Genomic DNA, 20,162 nt, shown 5'->3' with positions numbered 1-20,162 from the left:
ACTTTTCACCAAAAAATTTAATACAAAGTAAAAGAGATGCACTGTAGAACTAATTATAACATTCGGTTAAGTAAAATTTGCTTACGGTGAATTTTCTTCGTGAATCGTCGTGACACAGTATAATAAGAGTTAATTTTTTATTCGTCCTTTATATCATCTCTTGAGTACATGTAACGTACTTCAGACGTTGATTGGAAATTTAAAAAAAAAAATATAGCTATCTATTTTCAATAATTTTCTTTTTTATGGTGTTTATATTCTCTTTCCATAATTTTCCATTTTTCTGGATGGTCTTAATAATCTCTCAAAGGCAATCAAAAATTCAGATAAATTATATCCGCGAATTGAACAGAGTTTGCGATTCCATGGAATTGTGACCCCGTGGAAAAAAATAACGTTTACATTTCTTCACATAGCTTTTATAAAATGATTAAAATATTCTGTTGTATTTCCCCTATTTATTTTATTTTAAAATAAATTTTATGTTAAACAGTAAATCAATTAATTTCTAATATATTCATAGAGGATTTTTTAAAGATTTATGCATTATTATATATTTTGATAGTGAACATATATAGTTTCATCTAAACATTTTCTCATTTAAGTACGTTGATCAAACTTGTTTGTAGTTTTTCAAATATACAGGAACATTTAAATTCATTCAAAAATTCTTTAAAATTAATATGATACGATATAATCCATGTCCATAAAAGAAAAGATTGATTTTAATTTCAGAGTAGTAAATATAAATATTTAAAAAAAGCATGGGATAGATTTACATCTATAGTCTACTTTATTGGAATACTGTGATCTTGATTCCGATATAATAATTCACGATCCGCACATGTGTATCATAGGACACAGACTACCAATTATTTTGCTATAATGTACTCCTTTATAACAAAAAAATTAATTTAAAGAATTTCACTGCCTCAACTCACCTGGAAAATCAGGAAAATTCGTAGTGTACAAGCCATGCTGTGACACTTCAAATAACCCCTAAATTGCACGTATTTCAAATTCCCTTAAAATTTGAGAAGCAGATAAAAAAATCTTTTCTCATACCCTTCCTAAAAGCAAAGATTCCAAGACTGTAATTTAAAAAAAAATTCCAGATATTTTTTTCTATCTAAAATCAACCCATTCCACCCCATACACATTCCAGAGGATTTTAAAGGAAGAAAACCCGGCACCACTTGCACAAAATGGGGCAAATTAACCATGAGTGTCGGACTGTCCAGAAGCTTTTTTTCTAATATGAAATTTGAGTGTTGTATTTCGAAAAAAGGCCGTTGTTTTCTTTTTGAAAAATCGTAATCTTAATTATGCCGCGGCAAACACTCTAGCACTTGAATGAACTAGGAATTTCTGAAGAGTTAGGGATAAGTTCACTTTTTGTGTCCGTCTAATATGTTAAATTCGCTTTGAGTTTCTACACACAACAGCAAAACACCGAGTAAAATTTTATTTTTATAAATAAAGTATATGCAAATATATATGTAAATATTTTATTGTTATAAATAAAAGATCGATAAATTGAATTTTTGCTGTGTGAAAGGCCCTAACCATGGAGCCTGATTAGTGCCCTAATCTTGGAGCCTAATTAGCGCCCTAATTATGGCGCCTAACAGATGTTCTAAATGTATAAGGTGTCTTGACATCTAACAATGGTGCAGCGGCCCTATACTTGGAGCCTAATGCCCTAACGGGTGCCCTAATCATGGAGCCTAATGCCCTAACAGGTGCCCTAACTATGGAGCCTATTGCCCTAATGGGTGCCCTAGTGACGTTAGGTGTCAGACAGAGTATATATAAGGATCGAGAGAGAGAGTGAGTGAACACACAGATAGCTTGTATACTTGATATGTACTTGAAAAATTGTTTGATACCATGGTAATTCCCATTTTGCTATACGGAAGCGAAGTTTGGGGTATTGAGTCAGTCATAAAATATTCAGGCTCGGCATCTTATGAAAAGTTTCATATTAAATTTTTAATGAAATCTTAGGAGTTCATTGCAAAACTTCAAATAATGTTTGCTATTCTGAACTCGGGAGACTCCCAGTCTCGGGAGACTCCCAGTCAGATCAAAAATTATTATGTTTGCTATCAAATACCTTGATCATTTAATTTCATTTGAACATACGTTGGCACATGATATTTTTATCAAAACTAAAGAAAATAACACATGGTCTATGTGTTTAAGGACTTGTCTTAATAACTTAGGGTTTTCTTATTTAACAAATTTTAATATGTCATTGAAACCAGTTCTTGGCATTGTTAAGCAACGTATTCATGATCAAATATTACAAGAACAAAATGCAAGTATTATGAACTCCTCAAAACTATCATTTTATCGAAACTTCTGTTTTAATAATAAACGTGCACATTATGTTGACAAACTAGAGTCACTGCATGATAGATCTTTTGTAGCAAAAATTAGGTTAAGTGCACATAATTTAGAAATTGAAAAAGGTAGATATGTTGAAATTAATAAAAATGATAGGTTGTGTAAAGTTTGTCAAAACCTTGATATTGAGGATGAAAAACATTTCATTTTGCTCTGTCCGAAATATGAAGCACAGAGAAAAGTATTCAAAACAAAATTATCTACTTTCCCTAATTTCAACCAAACAATCCATAATAATGACAATTTGTTAAAATCATTGATGAAAACAAGGTGTAAAAGGGTTCTTAAAATATTATCTTCATTTTTATGTCAAATATCTGATATTAGAAAAAATGTTTTAGCTATAAATGAGTAACTACATTGTTATGAATTATTTAGTATCGGATGAGTACACTACATTATTTGCTACACCGATTGTCTGTATTCTAGTTGTGTTCTACTGTATTATTATGCTTATTAATATGTTCTGTATGGGCCTTTACCAATTACTGTAATTGTGTTTGTGCCAATAAAATATTTGTATTTGTATTTGTAAACTGCGTTTGGATATTATTATACTCGTTGAATCAAAACTCTGCTGCTTGTTGTTTTGTTATTAGATCTATAAAGATCTATAGTTCCTAACTTAAACACAGGATCCACAATATTTTGTGTCACAGGGACGTTGTGAATATAGTCACTTCTTAAGGACTGTTTCTTAGAGCTACTGTCCGGACCCCCCCCCCCCAAAAAAAAGTCACAGTTATAAACAAAAAAAAATTATAAATAAAGTATATGCAAATATAAATAGTATAAAGTTATAAACAAAAAAAAATTATAAAATTGTTTCAAAGTTTGTCGTGCGAATAGCCTCCGTAATCGGCACGACCGTCGTGCGGATAACACCGGTAATTAGCACGACCGTCGTGCGGATAGCCTCGGCCTTTAGTTTCACATGTTGTATTTCCGGTTTGGCTGTCGAATGTTTTTCGTGCTTGCATAATATCTATTTTTTGTAATCATTATGGATCTATAAAAATTTTTCATTTAATTTTTTCACGCGAATATTCTTCGAGGTGAGTATCTAATTGTATTGTAAACCCAAATACTTAGAGAGTGATATTGCATGCAGGTTCAGCGATTTAGGCAAACAATTTGAGGAAATTCGGAATAGTTCAGTTGTGCCCTACAATATTGTACAGAGAAAGGGGGGGGGGGATTTCTGATAACTGAAGCCTTTCCAGATTTATTAGTGAAAATTTCCATCTACACATAGGTCATTTAAGGGGAAGAATTTAGAAAGCATATGAATAATGTTATAAAGAAAATCCATCAAGGTGATTGTTATAGTTATACAACTGGAGCTTCTAAAATTATGTAAAGAAATATTGTAGCAGTTTATACGTAATTATTTAACTTTTTTGAATAGGCCTATATAATATAAACCTTACCAAATCAGGTATTTAGTGTACATTAATAAGGACTGATATATTGCGGTTTGTTGACAAAAAATATCGTATTGTGATGTTTTTTCAGTACCGATATACTGGCAAAATGGTTGGGCTTGGGATTTTAATAGCAAAATATGAAATTTAAGATGTCAGAAATGTTTTTAATCATGCCAAACGGTAAGCTTGCGGCCTTTGTATGCTTGAATTCCAGAGAAAAACTGTAGTGAAATCAGCAAGATTTTTTTTTTACAAGATACTTATCATATACATTCTGCTTATAATTGGAAGTTAATAAAATAAGAAAAGATAATCTTAAATGTTACTGAAAATATTTGCAATACATATCGCAATACAGTAAACAATATCGCAGTATATCACAATTCGAAATCGTCAGCCGATACCCAGCCCTAACATTAATCTGTCATTAATCTGCAAGTTGAACCTGGTGTGGATGGAGGGGAAATAAGAAGATGGGAGAGGACAGTACCTTGAATTACTTGAAGAAAATAAAAACTTGAAATGTAACTATGTTTGTACACCCTAAAATACATTTGCCCTTGATACCGTTCACCCTATAATTATCATTTTCCCAGAGTCTGATCGCTCAAAAGACCATTTGCCCTCTTTTATATTGAATATGTTAGTCAGTGATTTTTCATTATTTACAATGATTATGCCATCCTTCGAAGAAGGCAGGGCATATTGCTTTGCTCAGGGTTCGACACTAACTTTTTAAGGCTTTAGTCCAGCCGGACTAGTGCTTCATTACTTTTACTAGTCCGCACGCGATTTTATTAGTCCGTCTCAAAAAAAAAAAGAAACATCAATGTTTACATTACATACCATCCAAAACGTCCAACATCTTTCTTAAAAGTGTCATACTAAATCATGATTGCTAAAACCTTATACTTCATATCGATCAGTCGAAAAATTAAGTGCTGAATTGACCCGCATTGCATAACTACCCGCCAAAAGCTAGAAATCTAAAAATACACGTGGGATTTTCCACTAAAAGTTGTCGTGAATCGGACATCGGTAATTTATTCATATTGTTTTTCAGAAATTTTTATTGGTCCGTTCGGACTAATTAGCCACATATTTTATTAGTCCGAATGAAAATGTATTAGTCTGTCGGTTGGTCTGTCTGTCTGTCCATTTCCATTCATTTTCTTCACAGAGGTTGCACATACTGAAATGAACTTTGGTATACAGATTTATCACAAAAATATCTAGGCCAAGTTCTGTTTTGGGTACAATGGAGCAATTTTTGACAGTGTTATGCCCCTTGGACTTAAAAAAATTCCAATTATTTGCAGTTTCCGTTCATTTTCTTCACAGAGGTTGCACATACTGAAATGAAATGTGGTAGACAGATTTATCATAAGAATATCTAGGTCAGTTCTGTTTTGGGTACGATGGAGCAATTTTTGACAGAGTTATGCCCCTTGGACTTAGAAAAATTCCAATTATTTGCAGTTTCCGTTCATTTTCTTCGCAGAGGTTGCACATACTGAAATGAAATGTGGTAGACAGATTTATCATAAGAATATCTAGGTCAAGTTTTGTTTTGGGTATGATGGAGCAATTTTTGACAGAGTTATGCCCCTTGGACTTAGAAAAATTAGAATTATTTGCAGTTTCCGTTCATTTTCTTCGCAGAGGTTGCACATACTGAAATGAAATGTAGTAGACAGATTTATCATAAGAATATCTAGGTCAAGTTCTGTTTTGGGTAAGATGGAGCAATTTTTGACAGAGTTATGAACCTTGGAGTTAGAAAAATTCCAATTATTTGGGGGGGGGGGGGGGGGCATAAGTGTTTCACAAACATGTCTTGTTTTATTGAATTTGATGAATTTTTCTGAATGAATTATAATTCATTACATTCTGGCTCCATGGCCATAAAACTTAGATGAGGTCACTTCTTGATCTCAGTCTTACTTTTCCACTACAGTGTACATGTATATATATTCCTTTTTGTAAGAGTGAGACTGAGATCAAAAGTGAGCTTGTCTAAGTTTTATGGCCCCGGAGCCTAATCACTACCAAGTTTAATTTTAGCTCATTTAAGTTTAATTTTCTGTTTTTCTTTTTTTAACAGGATGGTTCCATACATAGGAAGCATATTATTTAAAACAGTGGTGAACAACTCGACAAAAAACTTTCCCAGTTGCTTGAACTGTTTGTCTAGAATATCTGGACCATCCTACTTTCAATCTTTTCCAAGAAAATTCCATAATTTAAATAGTAATTTCAGCATAACATTAAATAAACCAAGACAAAAACTTCGTTTTTTAACAAACTGTGTAAGATTTCAGTCTTCAAAGTCTGATTCTGGCGCAGCAGATAGACTGCGTTATTCTCTAGCAGTGGCAGTTGTTATGACTGGAGCAACTATATTATCTGTCCCCTTATACAGGGTCTTCTGTCAGGTAAGTTCAAAAATTTATCCATAGATTGGTATTGTACATTGTATGTCAACTATAATTATGTTTTTAGGTAGATTTTACAGTCAAATGTTGTTATCTCAAACCTGATGGGACCAAGGAAACACTTTGAGATATCCATAGGTTTGAGATAATGAGGGTAAAATTTATAGACAAAAAGTGGTTTGGACCAAATGACTAAAATATATCCAAGGTATTCAAGATATCAATGAGATACCGAAGTTCAGCTGTATATATGTACATGTATTACAAGGGAAAAAAAAGAATTTAGGAGAAAAAGAGAAAAGCAAGATCTGCAAGTCCACTATGATTAGATTTGACCTACTTATGGATTTAAATGTTGAGAATATTGGAATAAAGCAAACTATTTTAAAGAAAAAAGAAATAGTTTCTAAAAAATTTATTGAAAGGTTTTGATAATACATTGTACCACATTCATAAATAGTGATTATATAACTTATTCTTAAATTGCTTTCTTTTTTTAAAAGAATTGATTCTTTTGATTGGCAGAAAATTTACTGTTCCAAGCACGTCAAGAAAATGTATTTAAATGAAAAAAAAAAGTTAATTTCTGAATAGAAAAAAGAAAGTTGAAGAATGTAACAGTCTAGCATTCCTAAAAGACACTTACCTGAGGGTCTAAATTCATATGAGCAAACAGATAATGACAGCACATTACTTTCTTCTAATGTGCCTGATGTTCATGTCGGTTTTTAATACAGAAAACTGGAAGAGGAGGTAAGGCTGTCCAGTTGAGCAATGAAAAGGTGGAGGCTATGAAACCACAGGACAAGGTGATCACAGTCAAATTTAATGCTGATCGATCTGCTCAGATGCAGTGGCAGTTTAAACCTCAACAGAAGGAGATACAGGTAAGTCATATTAGTGTCAATCTTTCTCCTAAAGATTATGAAAATTATCTTCGCATTTTTAAAAGAATTGCATTACATATATTTGCAAGAAAAAAAAATGATGCTTAGTAAATACATGTAACTATGTTCTTTGTAAAATCATGCTCTCACATTAAGTATGTGCATCACAATATCACAGGTACGTGTTGGAGAGACTGCTCTGGCATTTTACACTGCCAAAAACCCCACTGACAAACCTATAATAGGAATTTCTACATATACCATAGTGCCATGGCAAGCTGGATACTACTTCAATAAAATACAGGTATCTGAAATAAATTATTGTACTTAACTAATAATTCTCCTCAACAAAGTCAGAATTGATGTTTTCATAGCACATTTGGGTGAATTAAAAAAAAATGACCACCAAACTGAATTTTTTTGCCAAAATTCAACTACTTATAACATATTTTTCACTTATATCATCATATTGTAAATGCATTCTAGTTTAAAATCCAGAAGTGGCAATAAAATAGACAATTGGATTAAAAAGTTTCAGAATTTTTATTAGTAAAATTTCTTTTGAAAAAAGAAAATAACATTACACCTTAAAGACTTTCTAAAATACATAATCACAAGAAATTATAGTTTTTTATGCTTCAAAATGGTAAAAGGGGTATAAATGATTAAATCTAGACCTTGAGTGAGTATCTTCTCTTGTACATGTGACAAAAAAGTGGCTTTTTGATTGTTATTTTACATTTTTTTTTTCAATTCTGGTTTGAAAAGTTTTAATAAGAAAAAAATATGAAGCAATAAAATTCCCCAAAATTCACTCTTTTGTCCGTTCAAGTCAATTCTTTAAATCTAAGCCAAAAAAGAATTGTTATATACTAGTTCTCTTACGAAAAATACTAGATTTTGAAGTGACCCTATGTTACATTATTGTGTTGCACTCCTGACATCTGATATGTATTTTATTTAAAATTGTTTTAAAAATTATAACACACAATAACCCATTCTTACTTTGTAAATCAATTTGTCATGTTGATATTTTTCATCGTTTACAGCAGGTTTTTCATATTTTGAAGACCTTAAAACATGATTATTTGCAAAGTGTAATATATATAAATTGTATTTAGAATATATGTGAAATGATGAGAACCATTCCCTGAATTGACTGTAAAATTTCTGTAATTTGTTGATAGACATAGTGTTTTGAACATCAAATAGTATCAAGCATTTTTTTTCAACTTATTTTTTAGTAAAGATAATTAAAAAGCATCGGTAATTATGAAGCAGTTTTGTTGCACTCCTGACTGCAGTAAAGTTTAAAATAAAAACCATAGAACACAAAAATTCATAAAGTGTGGGCAACATCAAGTGGTAATGAAATTGTGCAATACTTATAGTCCAATACTTCATAATTAAAACAGATGAAAGTATTTAAAATTCGCATTTTATCTGGAATTATACTCTATTTTATGCCAAAAAACTAGCTTAAATGTATATTTAGAAGATAAAATAAATTTTAAAGCATATTTTCCTTTAGAAGACAAAAACAGTAACCCACCAGAAAAATTCTACTCATCATTTTTTCTTTATTTTTATTCTTATTGGATGATTTATAATTCTAACACATTTGTTGCACTCCTGACCAAAAGCATTGGGGCCTTTAAAGTAGAATTGTGAAGTGAAAATTACATAAGAACTTGTTCTGTTGTTTCAGTGAAGTTGAGAAGGAATTACTTGAATTTTATGACAATGTTTTAGTGTGTTTATTTTTAACGTTCATTAAAAAAATCACAAAATAAATAAAAACACATCTGAATTGATAAAATTGAAAAAGGAAGGATTTTAATAATAAAACTGTCAATAATTTAGCATTAAATTATACAAAAAGATCATTATTAATTAATGAATACTTCTAAGCATGAATAGAAGTCTTTTCGTCACACAACTTGAATCTTTAAAAAAATGTGTTGCACTCCTGACCATAGAAATATGGATCTGAAGCACAGAGAGATCCTGTAATTGATAAATTTATTTGGTAAAAATGTTCTTTGTGTCTTTATTTTCCAAAATAAAAATCAGAAAATCATATAATGATAACAGTTTTTTCATGCTTGGGAGCAAAACATCAAATGTTGCACTCCTGACATTTTTGGGTATGCACATATACTTGACTCTCATTAATGCTGCTTGTGATTTATGTAACATTTTTCAGTTTTAAAATGTATATCAGTTATTATTTTACACTTCCAAAATTCTTTTTTGTCTTAATTTTCTATCAGAATTTTACAATTGATGTTTTTTTGGCAACACTACATTTTTTCTGTTGCACTCCTGACATGGTATAACATTTTTTTAAACATCAGCCATGACTACAACCTGATTAAACAAAAGTTATGACAGTCCACATTTAAAGCTCAATACTTTGAACATTATCAGGAAAGTCTTTATTTTCAACATGAAGCATTATTTTTTATTTCACAGATCTCCAAAAAATATTGAAATTTCAAAATGTCACAAAAAGGTGTTGCACTCCTGACAATTTTAGCATCATTTTTGGGCATAACTTTTTTGTTCATTGAGATATCAATGAGATATTTGGCAGGTATTTAGACACTATCTAAAGACATATGCTGAGACATAGAAATCTGTTTTCATTGCCTGTATTTTTAGTGTGGGTTGATAAATATGCGTTTGGTCATTTTTTTTTAATTCACCCATTTGCTAAAAATTCTCAGTACAAGTACTTTTAAGAACTGTATTTCCTTTTCAGTGTTTTTGCTTTGAGGAACAGAGGCTAAACCCAGGTGAAGAGGTAATCATTTTATCTTTATGACTTTTAACCTTAATTACATCGAAGTGAACCAAAGAAAAGTGTGTAGGTGAGGAAGGTTCATTAATGTGTAGCCAGATTGCTTTGGGTGTGAAGATCTTCAGAGGTCCTTATAGTTCAAATCTCTGTATAGTCTATTGCATTTTATCCCTTCCTGTTTCATTCAAATCTGTGACAATTCCCTGGAACTGATAGTCTCAGGAGCTTATTGTGGTGAGCCTGGGGTGATGTCTTCACATGGAAATAGGAGGGAAGTATTGTAGCAGTTATGAAGGTCTGATTTCTAGTGTACAGCTCATTTTGTATAGATAACAAGGATCTTGCTTGGACTTCACCATCTATTGTATTCCAACTTATGTGCTAATTCTTTATTTCAAAATTTCTTTCTTGACACAGGACTTTTACATTTTAATATTGTTGGGAAGAATAATTTTCAACTATATTTGCCAAGAACAAATAAGGAAGAAGTTTACTGTTTTAAAACAGGAAAACAAACAACAAAAACCTAAACAAAATAAGCAAGCAAACAAATGGAAGAAAAGATTAAATTCTCAATATCTTTAAATTAGAAAAAAAAACTGACAAACTCCTTCAATTGTTCTGTCAATGTCCTTTGCTCAAATGACTCAAAATCTGTGGGTGTCTTCCTGTAACAATTCTCTTCATGTGTAATAAATATTAAAACATACGTAAATACATGTTTTTTTTCAAAAATATAGGTTATCTTACCACATTGAAGTTAAGTAAACATATCAATGTTCATGATCTATTGACCATGGCCTAGAATTAAGTGACACTATGAGCTGACAAATAGATTTTTAAGCACTTGTCCTTCAGCTGTTTATTAAATATGAGGTTATTTGGGTAGTAAAAAATTTAGTTCTCATTTCACTTAAATATCTTAGAAAATTTATTTTGGCCTTGGCTTTTGTTCAGATAACCCTAAAATAATAATTGACTTTAAATAACTTTATCCTGTGTACAGTGATCGTGAATACTAAAGTATAAAATTGAATACCGGTATTTAAATCATTTCATATTAAAGTACTTGAGTAACTGCTTCATATGAAAAAAAAAATATATATCATTTTATTATCTTAAGATATAAATTATTTTGATTTTTGAACTTGATCTTTGTTTTGTTCAACCAAAATCTATATTTTCTTTATTAAGCCATTTTCTTCCTACTGTGAATTTGTGTGGTAAATAGATAATTAAACCTGATCCTTAAGTTAATACATTACATAAAGGAGCTGACAGACAGATGGATGGACATTCAGTTTACTAAAAGACACTTTACTATTTTAATGAAGGCTCTTATTATTGATACATTTTATGTGGAATTTTTTTTTTTATTTTTTATGAAATGTTTAAGAAGGATAAATCTGACAGCAAGCTCAAAAGAAAAATAAGTTATCTTTCTTTGGAAGCTAATGAAATAAGGAGGAGGCAGATGTTCTCTATAGATGAGTAACCACAGAACTACATCTGCCTCTTAAATGCTTCTAAATACAGTTTCATGTGTGTGCATTTATTTAATGATGCATTAAGGCATATGCAGATTCTATAGACAGCTGAATGAATCTGCCAGCTTCATCCATTTTCTATCTGAATGTTTGTCTATATGGCAATGAATACCTGTCTGAGTTATGTAGGGCATATGTTTCAGTTGTACAAACATGCCTTTTGTTTGTGTACAAAACATGCAGAGCAGATGATAATTTATCTTTTTTTCAATCTGCACTTCTCAATGCCCTTTACCCCCAATAAACCATTGAAGCTGTCTGATCTCTTCTCAAGTGATGGACACCACAGATAAAACATTCCATCTAGCGTCTGCATTATCCTGTTGACAGGTTCAATGAGCCAGACTTAGCTAGTAACAAGAAGTGTTTTTTTTTTTGGCTGATTTGATTAACCATTTCTACCAAGCTCAATAGATTCTGACAACAACCTGACAAATTTCTAAGTGATTTTAATTTAATGTAACCATTTTATTTTTTTATCAGATTTGAAACTAGCATTTCCTAATTCCAATATTCAAAACTTCAAACTTCAGCAAAGATTCTTGCCATAAGCCATTAATTAATTGATCAGTAATCAATTACATGCAGTGTCAGGGATTGACTGCTAACTCATGCATGAATAATATTATTTACACTTTCCTAATTGCCTTCATTATCCAAATATTGGTCATGTTCAGTGACTCACAATTTCCTCATATTATCAGAATAGTCAGCTTTGTTGCACCGAAAATGAAATCTGACTCCTAAGTAAGTCTGTAAGCTCTTCCCTGCTGATTGATTTCTGTCTTTATCAATCCATGTGCAGATTGGACATAGGACTGACCCTGGCATCATTTCTGACCAACATTTTCTGGCTGACCACATCAATGACTGTTTCTACAGCTAGAGGTGACACATCTCACCATCAGAACTGATTCATGTCTGTCATTAATCACAATGGGATACTGACCAAAGCTCATAAAAACAGATATACATAGAGTCTTCTCTGACATCCAACTATAATTAACAATGAAAATTCCCCAGGTACATGAATATCTCATATATTTTTTGTATATTCAATCTTATCTAATTTCAAATCAATATACATGTATTGTAGACAAATGCTAGCGTTCAAAAAAAAAAAAAACCAGATGTAAGACCTATTATAACTTTTATAATAAAAGGAAGTTATAATTGCAGTTAGATTTAGTTGCCCTAATAAATTACAACAATAAATAAAATAGATACTGACAGCAAATGAGCTTCTTTTGAATGTAGGCAAAAATAGATTCTTTCAATCTTGATTTAAAGGTTTGGCAACAAAATTCATTATAAGTATTTCAGTAAAGTAGCTAGTACATAACATATTTTACAGATATTTAGAGATGCAAAATAATTTCCTTTGTTCTGTATACAGATGTGTGTCTGAGCTGTTTGTAACATCAGTATTTGAACAGGTCAGAGCATAAAGATTAAAGGGAGTATTGTTGTCAACAAATGTAGAGTAAAAATCAATACATCGGTTATAGTTATAAGTTTTTGATAGAATTAAGTTAGCTCTTAGAATAAAATATCTCAATAGATTTATTCTGAGACTCCAAGGCCATTTCTTTGTGTGTGTATGTGTGACTCAGCATCTCTGTTTTGTGTGTTAAATCGTCTGAATCACTTCAGAATATGATGTACCAAACACCAGAACGTTCAGCCTATCTCACAAAAATTGCCAGCCACGGTATTGAATTTTCCTTTCAGATGTCACATTGGCTTTCTAGAAATGATAAGTATTTTTGATAACCAGTGCAGGCACCTATTATCAAACAGACAACAACTTAAGAAGAGATTTATCCTATAAATGTTGTGGTGGTTTCTTTTTCTATAAGATTTATTTCATTAAAGTTAACAACCTTTTATCAGAATATTAAAAAAATCAAAAGGCATAGTTTGTTGCTGTAATTAATTGAGGAGATGAAAATAAGGTAGCTGATAATCTTTGGATTTTTTTTTTTAAATAATGGTGAAAGAAATCCATATAATCAGCATAATACAATCTCTTTTGTTAAGCCCATTTGTACAAATGCTTTGCAATCAAATATGTGTTCCGATCTTTTCAAATATAATACATGTACATATAACCTTAACCAATGAAGAAAACCTTCTTGCTGCATTTTAACTAAATTGATCTTAGAGATAGATATCAGACTTAATTTGTTGTGATAAAAGGCCTATAACACATTTATAAAGCTACAATGAATGTTGTAATGGAGGAAATATATTGATTATTACAGACAGTTGCCTCACATTTCAAAGTCTTTGTTTCTATAAGCATCAGATTTTATCTGACATCAATCAAAAGTAACCATCCTAACAAATCAATTTGATCTACAGATAATTTAATTTTGGAGAGATATGACTAAAGTGACTATTAAAAACTGTATAGAAATAGGTTAAGCATAGTTTTTCCAGTATTATGTAAGAAACAAATACTTTGGATGTTTTACATTTTCAAGTGTCCTGATAGGGAAATTGGATCATATTTTTTTTTCTTTCTTTCTTTCCTTTTTTTTTGATATTAGATTAAGTTGTTTAATTGAGGATCTTTTTAATGCAGGCTGTGCCAATAAGTACATGTAATAACATAAATAAACAATGTAAGTATCACTCCATGATGAAGAACAGGTGCTTGAAGTGGTCACACTTGTTATGATAGGCAAACAAAACATTCAATTGGCTAATGTTCTTTGAGTCTCTCTACTTCTCACAAATTATATTCTGACAAATGTAACAGCTGTATATTTCAAATTATAGGTAAACAGATATAGTCAAAAACCAATGGGAAATATATGACAGGTTAAATACCATGTATTTGTTAGTCAAACACAAAGTCCTCCAAGCATGGCCCAGTTAATTGTTATGTAATTTGACAAAAACTAGATCTGACCTAACAAAACTACTCGGAAACCATTGGCACTTCATCTCATATGCCGTTCATGTATATCGACATATTAGTTAGAGTGCCTATGCTCAAAGCAGGTAGTGTTGGGAAAAAATATAGAACATACTCAACAATGAATTATATTTAAATTACTGTAATTTAATAATAATAACATAATTTCTGATGCTTAAATATGAATGACATTTCATTCATGGTCCTGACCTCCAGTAATATTAGCCACTTTTTGTTATCAAAAATATTATGAAATTATGGAACATTAGCTTTACATGTATACATGTACTAGTATTAATCGCCATGACCTTGGCCTTCGAAGATATAAAGTCAGGCTCTTGTCACACTCTGTAGACATCAGTCTCTAATATTTTCCTGTTACAAAGTAATGGACTGGGCATGTATTTTACATACTAGCTCAATCACTGTGAGCTTGTTTAGAAGAGACCTTGGTTTCAGGGTACTTCATGACAAATCTTTTATTCTTAAGTTACCATTGTGCCAAGAATGAGCAATTACTGTTTCTCCATTACATGCATGGATCATAAGAGATATTTTACTTGTGCCAAGTTTGAGCCTCTAGACTGCTTTTCTGTTACCAAATTATGGATGAACACAAATTTTACACTTCTAAAGACTTTGGGTTCTAGGTCTGATAAGCCCTTTAGTATAAATATGTTACCATCTGAGCAAAAAAGAGTTTTTATGTCTAGGATCAAGGTTTAAGTTGTAGATAATTAGATAGACAAACCACATACAATATATTCCATCATCTGTTTATGGGAGTTTTAGTAATATGATAGGAATACATGTACAATGTATTAGTATAAAGTGATAATTTAAGTTAAAATCCAGTTATCTAACTTTGTACCTCTGCCAAACATTTATAAGTTAGATAGGTATTATTCATATATAAAACACCATATAAACATAATTCAAATGTACAGTAGCTTCTTGTTGTTTGCAAATTATACACCCTTCATTATTTTCTGTGTTATACATGTAGTTGTATTACATGTATTAGTCCCCAGAGCTATTTTGCAAGCTATGAGTATAGGAAAAAATTCATTTTGCCCAGATATTAATTAAGCCATTAAATTTAGGATGAGGACAAAATGAAAGAAAATATAATGGTGTGAATATTTCTATTAATGACAATATCCTATAACAGTGGGTCATGAACAAGTTTTCCCATGCAGCAATAGAAGTCCTTCGATCAAATGTAAGATTCAGAGTAAAACATAAAAATGTCCTCTCCGTACAAGTCCAGTGACAGAACACAGCCGGTAGAAGTTGGGGGTGTTTGATTTATGTAATGTACAGAGGTGGACAGTTTGGAAGGAGCAGATAACACCATAAATCTTCCCTTAATAAAAGATTGCTTATATCAGCAGCATTATTAATTCACAGTTCATTCTTCTTGTGGAGAATTTTGTTATGATCTTAGCTATAGTTAACCATGTGACTGTCCTGATCTTAGGGCACATAATAGCAGAAATTTGTCCATTGACTGTCTTTGTTGTCGTTGTTGGCGTCATCATTGTTAGCTTTTCACATTTTCATCTTCTTCTCCAGAACCAATGGGCCAATTTCAACCAAACTTGGCACAGAGTATCCTTGGGTAAAGGAGATTCCAGTTTATTCAATAAAGGGCCCCATCCTCTTCCAAGAGTTGATAATTAAGAAATAGAGAAAATTGGGTGATGTCATTAAAAAATCTTCTCAAGAACCACTGAGCCAGAAAAAATGAAACTTATGTGAAAGCTTTCAAAGGTAGTGTAGATTCAAGTTTGTTTAATTCATGACCACTTGGGATAGGGTGGGGCCACTATGGGTGATCAAAGTTTTACAGGAATACATAGGAAAAATCTTTAAAATTCTTCTTAAGAACAGCAAAGTCATGATTGGTCATATGTACAGTATATGAAAGCTTCCTCAGGTAAAGTAGATTCAAGTTTGTTCAATTCATGACCCCCGGGGTATGATGGGACCACTATTTGCCATCAAAGTTTTACATAGGAATACATACAAAAAATCTTTAAATATCTTTGTCTCAAGAACAGAAGTCATGATTGATCATATGTATGTGAAAGCTTCCTCAGGTAGTGTAGATTCAAGTTTGTTCAATTCATGACCCTGTGGGTATGGTGGGACCACTATTTGCCATCAAAGCTTTACATAGGAATACATATGAAAAATCTTTGTCTCAAGAACAGCAAAGTCATAATTGGTCATATTTATATGGAAGCATCCTCAGGCAGTGTAGATATTGTGATTCAAGTTCAAATGGGGGGGGGGGGAGGCACAACATATTATCTCAATTTTACCTAGGGATATATAGGGAAAAAATCTGCTGATAAAGAACAGAAGGGCCTTAAGTAACTCAGGTGAGCATTTTGGCCAATATAGGTCTCTTGTTTTTGTTTTGTTTTGTTTTTCAATTGGGTGGTGTTTACCATAATAGTGAGCTAATTTTGAAATGTAAATTGGAAAATTTTAAATTCTTTCTCTACAGGAGTCGAGAGACATTAGTAATGTTCCCGTTCTTTGATGATTTTCAAGCTTTTAAAGATAATCCACGTACACCACATATTGTACTCAAATGAAGATACATGGACATTCTCAAGATTTTCTGAAAGTTTGTCCTATTTGCATTATTTCATCTTCATAAGATTCCTTGTCCATGCTAATGCCCTGCACTACCACACAAAATATAGACTGATGTAACACAACAAATAATTGATGGTTCCTTATTAGAATGTGCTACCTCTGATTGTGTCAAAAAAATTTAGATCAAACCTCTTTGATATGAACTTTTATTGTGTTGCTTATCTTCCTTGTGTCTGGTGGCACATAGGGCCTCCACAGAGTGTCTCCTCTCATTTCTATTGGCTGCTCCTCTTCTTGCAGCATTCCATCCAGCATCTGCCCTTTCCATTTCTTCTGTGCGGTGCCTGATGTTGTTTGATTATTTGATTTGGTAAACTTTAAGACTTTATGATATATGGTTCTTACCCTTTCAGATTACATTACACACAATAAATAATAAGAATGACGAAGATGGATGAATAAAATACATCCTTATGGGCTTGTATTATACTAGCATCAGTATTTTTTTCAATTTTTCATAAACTGCACAAACTTTTCCATCTTTGCATTCTTTTTTTTTTTAATTTGTGTTATTTATTTTTAGGTGGAAATGCCTGTTTTTTTCTACCTTGACCCTGAGTTGCTAGATGATCCAAGGATGGCTAATGTTGATGACATTGTTTTATCATACACTTTCTTTTCATCAAAAGACCAGGAAATCAAATATCCAGGCCAACAGATCATGCCCTCTGGTGGTGCATAGCATAGTAATGCAAATGACCGTTTGAACTCAGTGGATTTTGACAAGTGTTACATGTATGTTAAATCATGTGGAACAGGGGATACTAATGCTTTTTTCTGTTGATGTGGATTCATGCTGTATAAATAAGAACTCCATACTGGACACATTTGAATGAAGAAAAAATATCCTATACTGAAAGTCCATACAACAGAAAGATTAAATTGATGTAGATAGTATTTTGCAAAGAGTATTATATAAGTGTACAGGTGACTTTGTTTTTATTTTAAAAAAATTAAAGTAGAAAATAAACTGTGATAATTTTTAAAGTCTGATTCTTAATTAAAATACTTGAAATCATATGTCTTTTTCTGACTTTTTTAGGTCACTTGCATGACTTGGATGACCTATTGCTATCTTTCTTCTTCTGTTGTATGTAAACATTTTACTTTTTTTTACTGGTTTTCTAGAACCATTCTGTCAAATTCAGCCAAATTATCACAAAGCCTCTTTGGGTGACAGGGATTCAAGTTTGTACAAGTGAAGAACCAAATCATTTCCCAAAGGGAGATGAAAAAGAAAGAGTGCAAATAAGTTGGGGTTATTTGAAAACCATACTGAGCCAGAAATGGCAATACTTATAGGAAACTTTCTTAAATATTTGAGTTTATAAAAGTTATGATCCCTGGGGTAGGGATAGGGTAAAAAAGTGGTTTGACAAGTAAAAGAGTAGGAAAAATCATACACTCTTGTTATTGTATATTTTTCTAATCACAGAAATATGACCTTACCTAATCATTCACAAGGTTTATTTGATAGGGTTATATTTTTAGTAATAGAAAAATACAAAAGTAATGTCAAATGTCTGTGAGAAAAGTCTTGAAAAACCATATAAGAAGTTTTTTTTCTCTCTTCATTTGTAAAAACTACCTCACAATTTGATGTGAAAAATGAAGGCCACCAAAATTTATGTTGATGTCAGAAAAATGCTCTCCAAAATGGAAACAAATTGATCATTTTGTCAGACCTGATGATAATCTTTAGATTTGTTATTTTAATTGTTTGCATTATGTTAAAAAAAAACACACAAAACAAAAACAAAAACGAAGCACCTTGCACTTTTTTTGGCTTGAATTGGTTTCTACTATCTTATCCTACAAAGAGGTCAATATTGTTGACCAGTTCACCATCATTAGAATAAAGAATGTACCCCATTTGGGTTTCAGATGGCATGTGAGTCTAAGAATTGGAAAAGTTGAAGAAAAAATTCAAAGGAAAATTTACAAAAAATTACCAAATGTAAAGCAAGCTGGTATTTTTTCAAAAGAATGAGGGTGCATTTGATTTGAATTCGGCATGAATCTGGTCACACTTGAAAAGTGAAATTTTCATTGACCTGTCACATGGTATGTGGGAAAGAGAAATGCTTTCTCGTGTTTTGATTTGCTGAAATTTGCTATGAAATATGACTAGATAAGTCAATTGTTAAAACAGGTTACGTTTTTCTATAAATGTTCTATCTCTGGGTCATCTCTCCACGATTTTAAAATGTTATTTGTGTGCATTTTAACTCGAAGAAAAAAGCAAAAATTTGTAAAAATGGAGAAAAGACAAAGAGAGACCATAAAAAAAGAACCTTTTCCAAATATTAAAAACAAGATGTGTTTGTGAAACACTGATGCCCCCGTATGGCAACTTATAGCAAAGGTTAAACTTTCTCAAATGCAAATCAAATATGTTGTTACCCAAAGTAAGGTCTTGTCTCGAGGAATATAACTGTGAAATATGAAAGCCCTAGCAGCAACCATTGAATAGATATGGAAAAGGTTAAAGTTTTTCGAAAGTAATTCAAACATCAAGGTCAAGGTCAAATGGTCAAAATTAATGGTGCCTAAGGAAAGGCCTTCTCACAAAAAATATACAGGTGAAATATGAAAGCTGAAGCACCAATCGTTCAAAAGTTATGATCAAGGTTAAAGTTTTCAAAAGTAGATCAAACTCGAAGGTCAATGGCTTACAATTGTTGGTATCCAAAGGAAGGACTTGTCACAAGGAAAAAACATGTTAAATATGAAAGCCCTAGCAACAACTTTTCAAAAGTTGTGTCCAGGGTTAAAGTTTTCGAAAAGTAGGTCAAAGTCCAAGGTCAAAGGGTCAAAGTTGTTGGTATCCAAAGGAAGGCCTTGTCACAAGGATTATATATTTGAAGTATGAAAGCCCTAGCACCAACGGTTCAAAAGTTATGGCCAAGGTTAAAGTTTTCCAAAAGTAAGTCAAACTCCAAGGGCAAGGTCAAAAGGGTCAAAGTTGTTGGAATCCAAAGGATGGTCTTGTCACAAGGATTACGTATGTGAAATATGAAACCCCTAGCACCAGCCGTTCAAAAGTTATGGCCAATGTTAA

General features: G+C 31.8%; 1 protein-coding gene across 1 annotated transcript; it reads left to right on the top strand.

The window, feature by feature from the left end:
- Positions 1 to 3,390: 3,390 nt before the first annotated feature.
- LOC133190186 (cytochrome c oxidase assembly protein ctaG-like) lies at positions 3,391 to 18,119 on the top strand. Its single transcript, XM_061325674.1, has 6 exons — positions 3,391 to 3,464; positions 5,941 to 6,271; positions 7,009 to 7,158; positions 7,337 to 7,462; positions 9,923 to 9,964; positions 17,625 to 18,119. The coding sequence occupies exons 2-6, from the start codon at positions 5,942 to 5,944 to the stop codon at positions 17,781 to 17,783; spliced, it is 807 nt and encodes a 268-aa protein (XP_061181658.1). The 5' UTR covers positions 3,391 to 3,464; position 5,941; the 3' UTR covers positions 17,784 to 18,119.
- The last annotated feature ends 2,043 nt before the right edge of the window (positions 18,120 to 20,162 follow it).

This window comes from Saccostrea echinata, unplaced genomic scaffold (assembly GCF_033153115.1).
Source record: "Saccostrea echinata isolate AGI-Se365-2 ecotype Australia unplaced genomic scaffold, CSIRO_AGI_Sech_v1 ptg000022l, whole genome shotgun sequence".
In the NCBI taxonomy this organism is placed as follows: domain Eukaryota; kingdom Metazoa; phylum Mollusca; class Bivalvia; order Ostreida; family Ostreidae; genus Saccostrea; species Saccostrea echinata.
This window is presented reverse-complemented; position numbering and strand designations above follow the sequence as displayed.

What these genes read in the sequence shown, in the direction of transcription:
- LOC133190186 (XM_061325674.1), top strand. Translation starts at nt 5,942, where the DNA reads ATGGTTCCATACATAGGAAGCATATTATTTAAAACAGTGGTGAACAAC. An exon ending in ACTACTTCAATAAAATACAG is followed by an intron (nt 7,463 to 9,922) that starts GTATCTGAAATA and finishes TTTCCTTTTCAG; the next exon opens with TGTTTTTGCTTTGAGGAACA. An exon ending in GGCTAAACCCAGGTGAAGAG is followed by an intron (nt 9,965 to 17,624) that starts GTAATCATTTTA and finishes ATTTATTTTTAG; the next exon opens with GTGGAAATGCCTGTTTTTTT.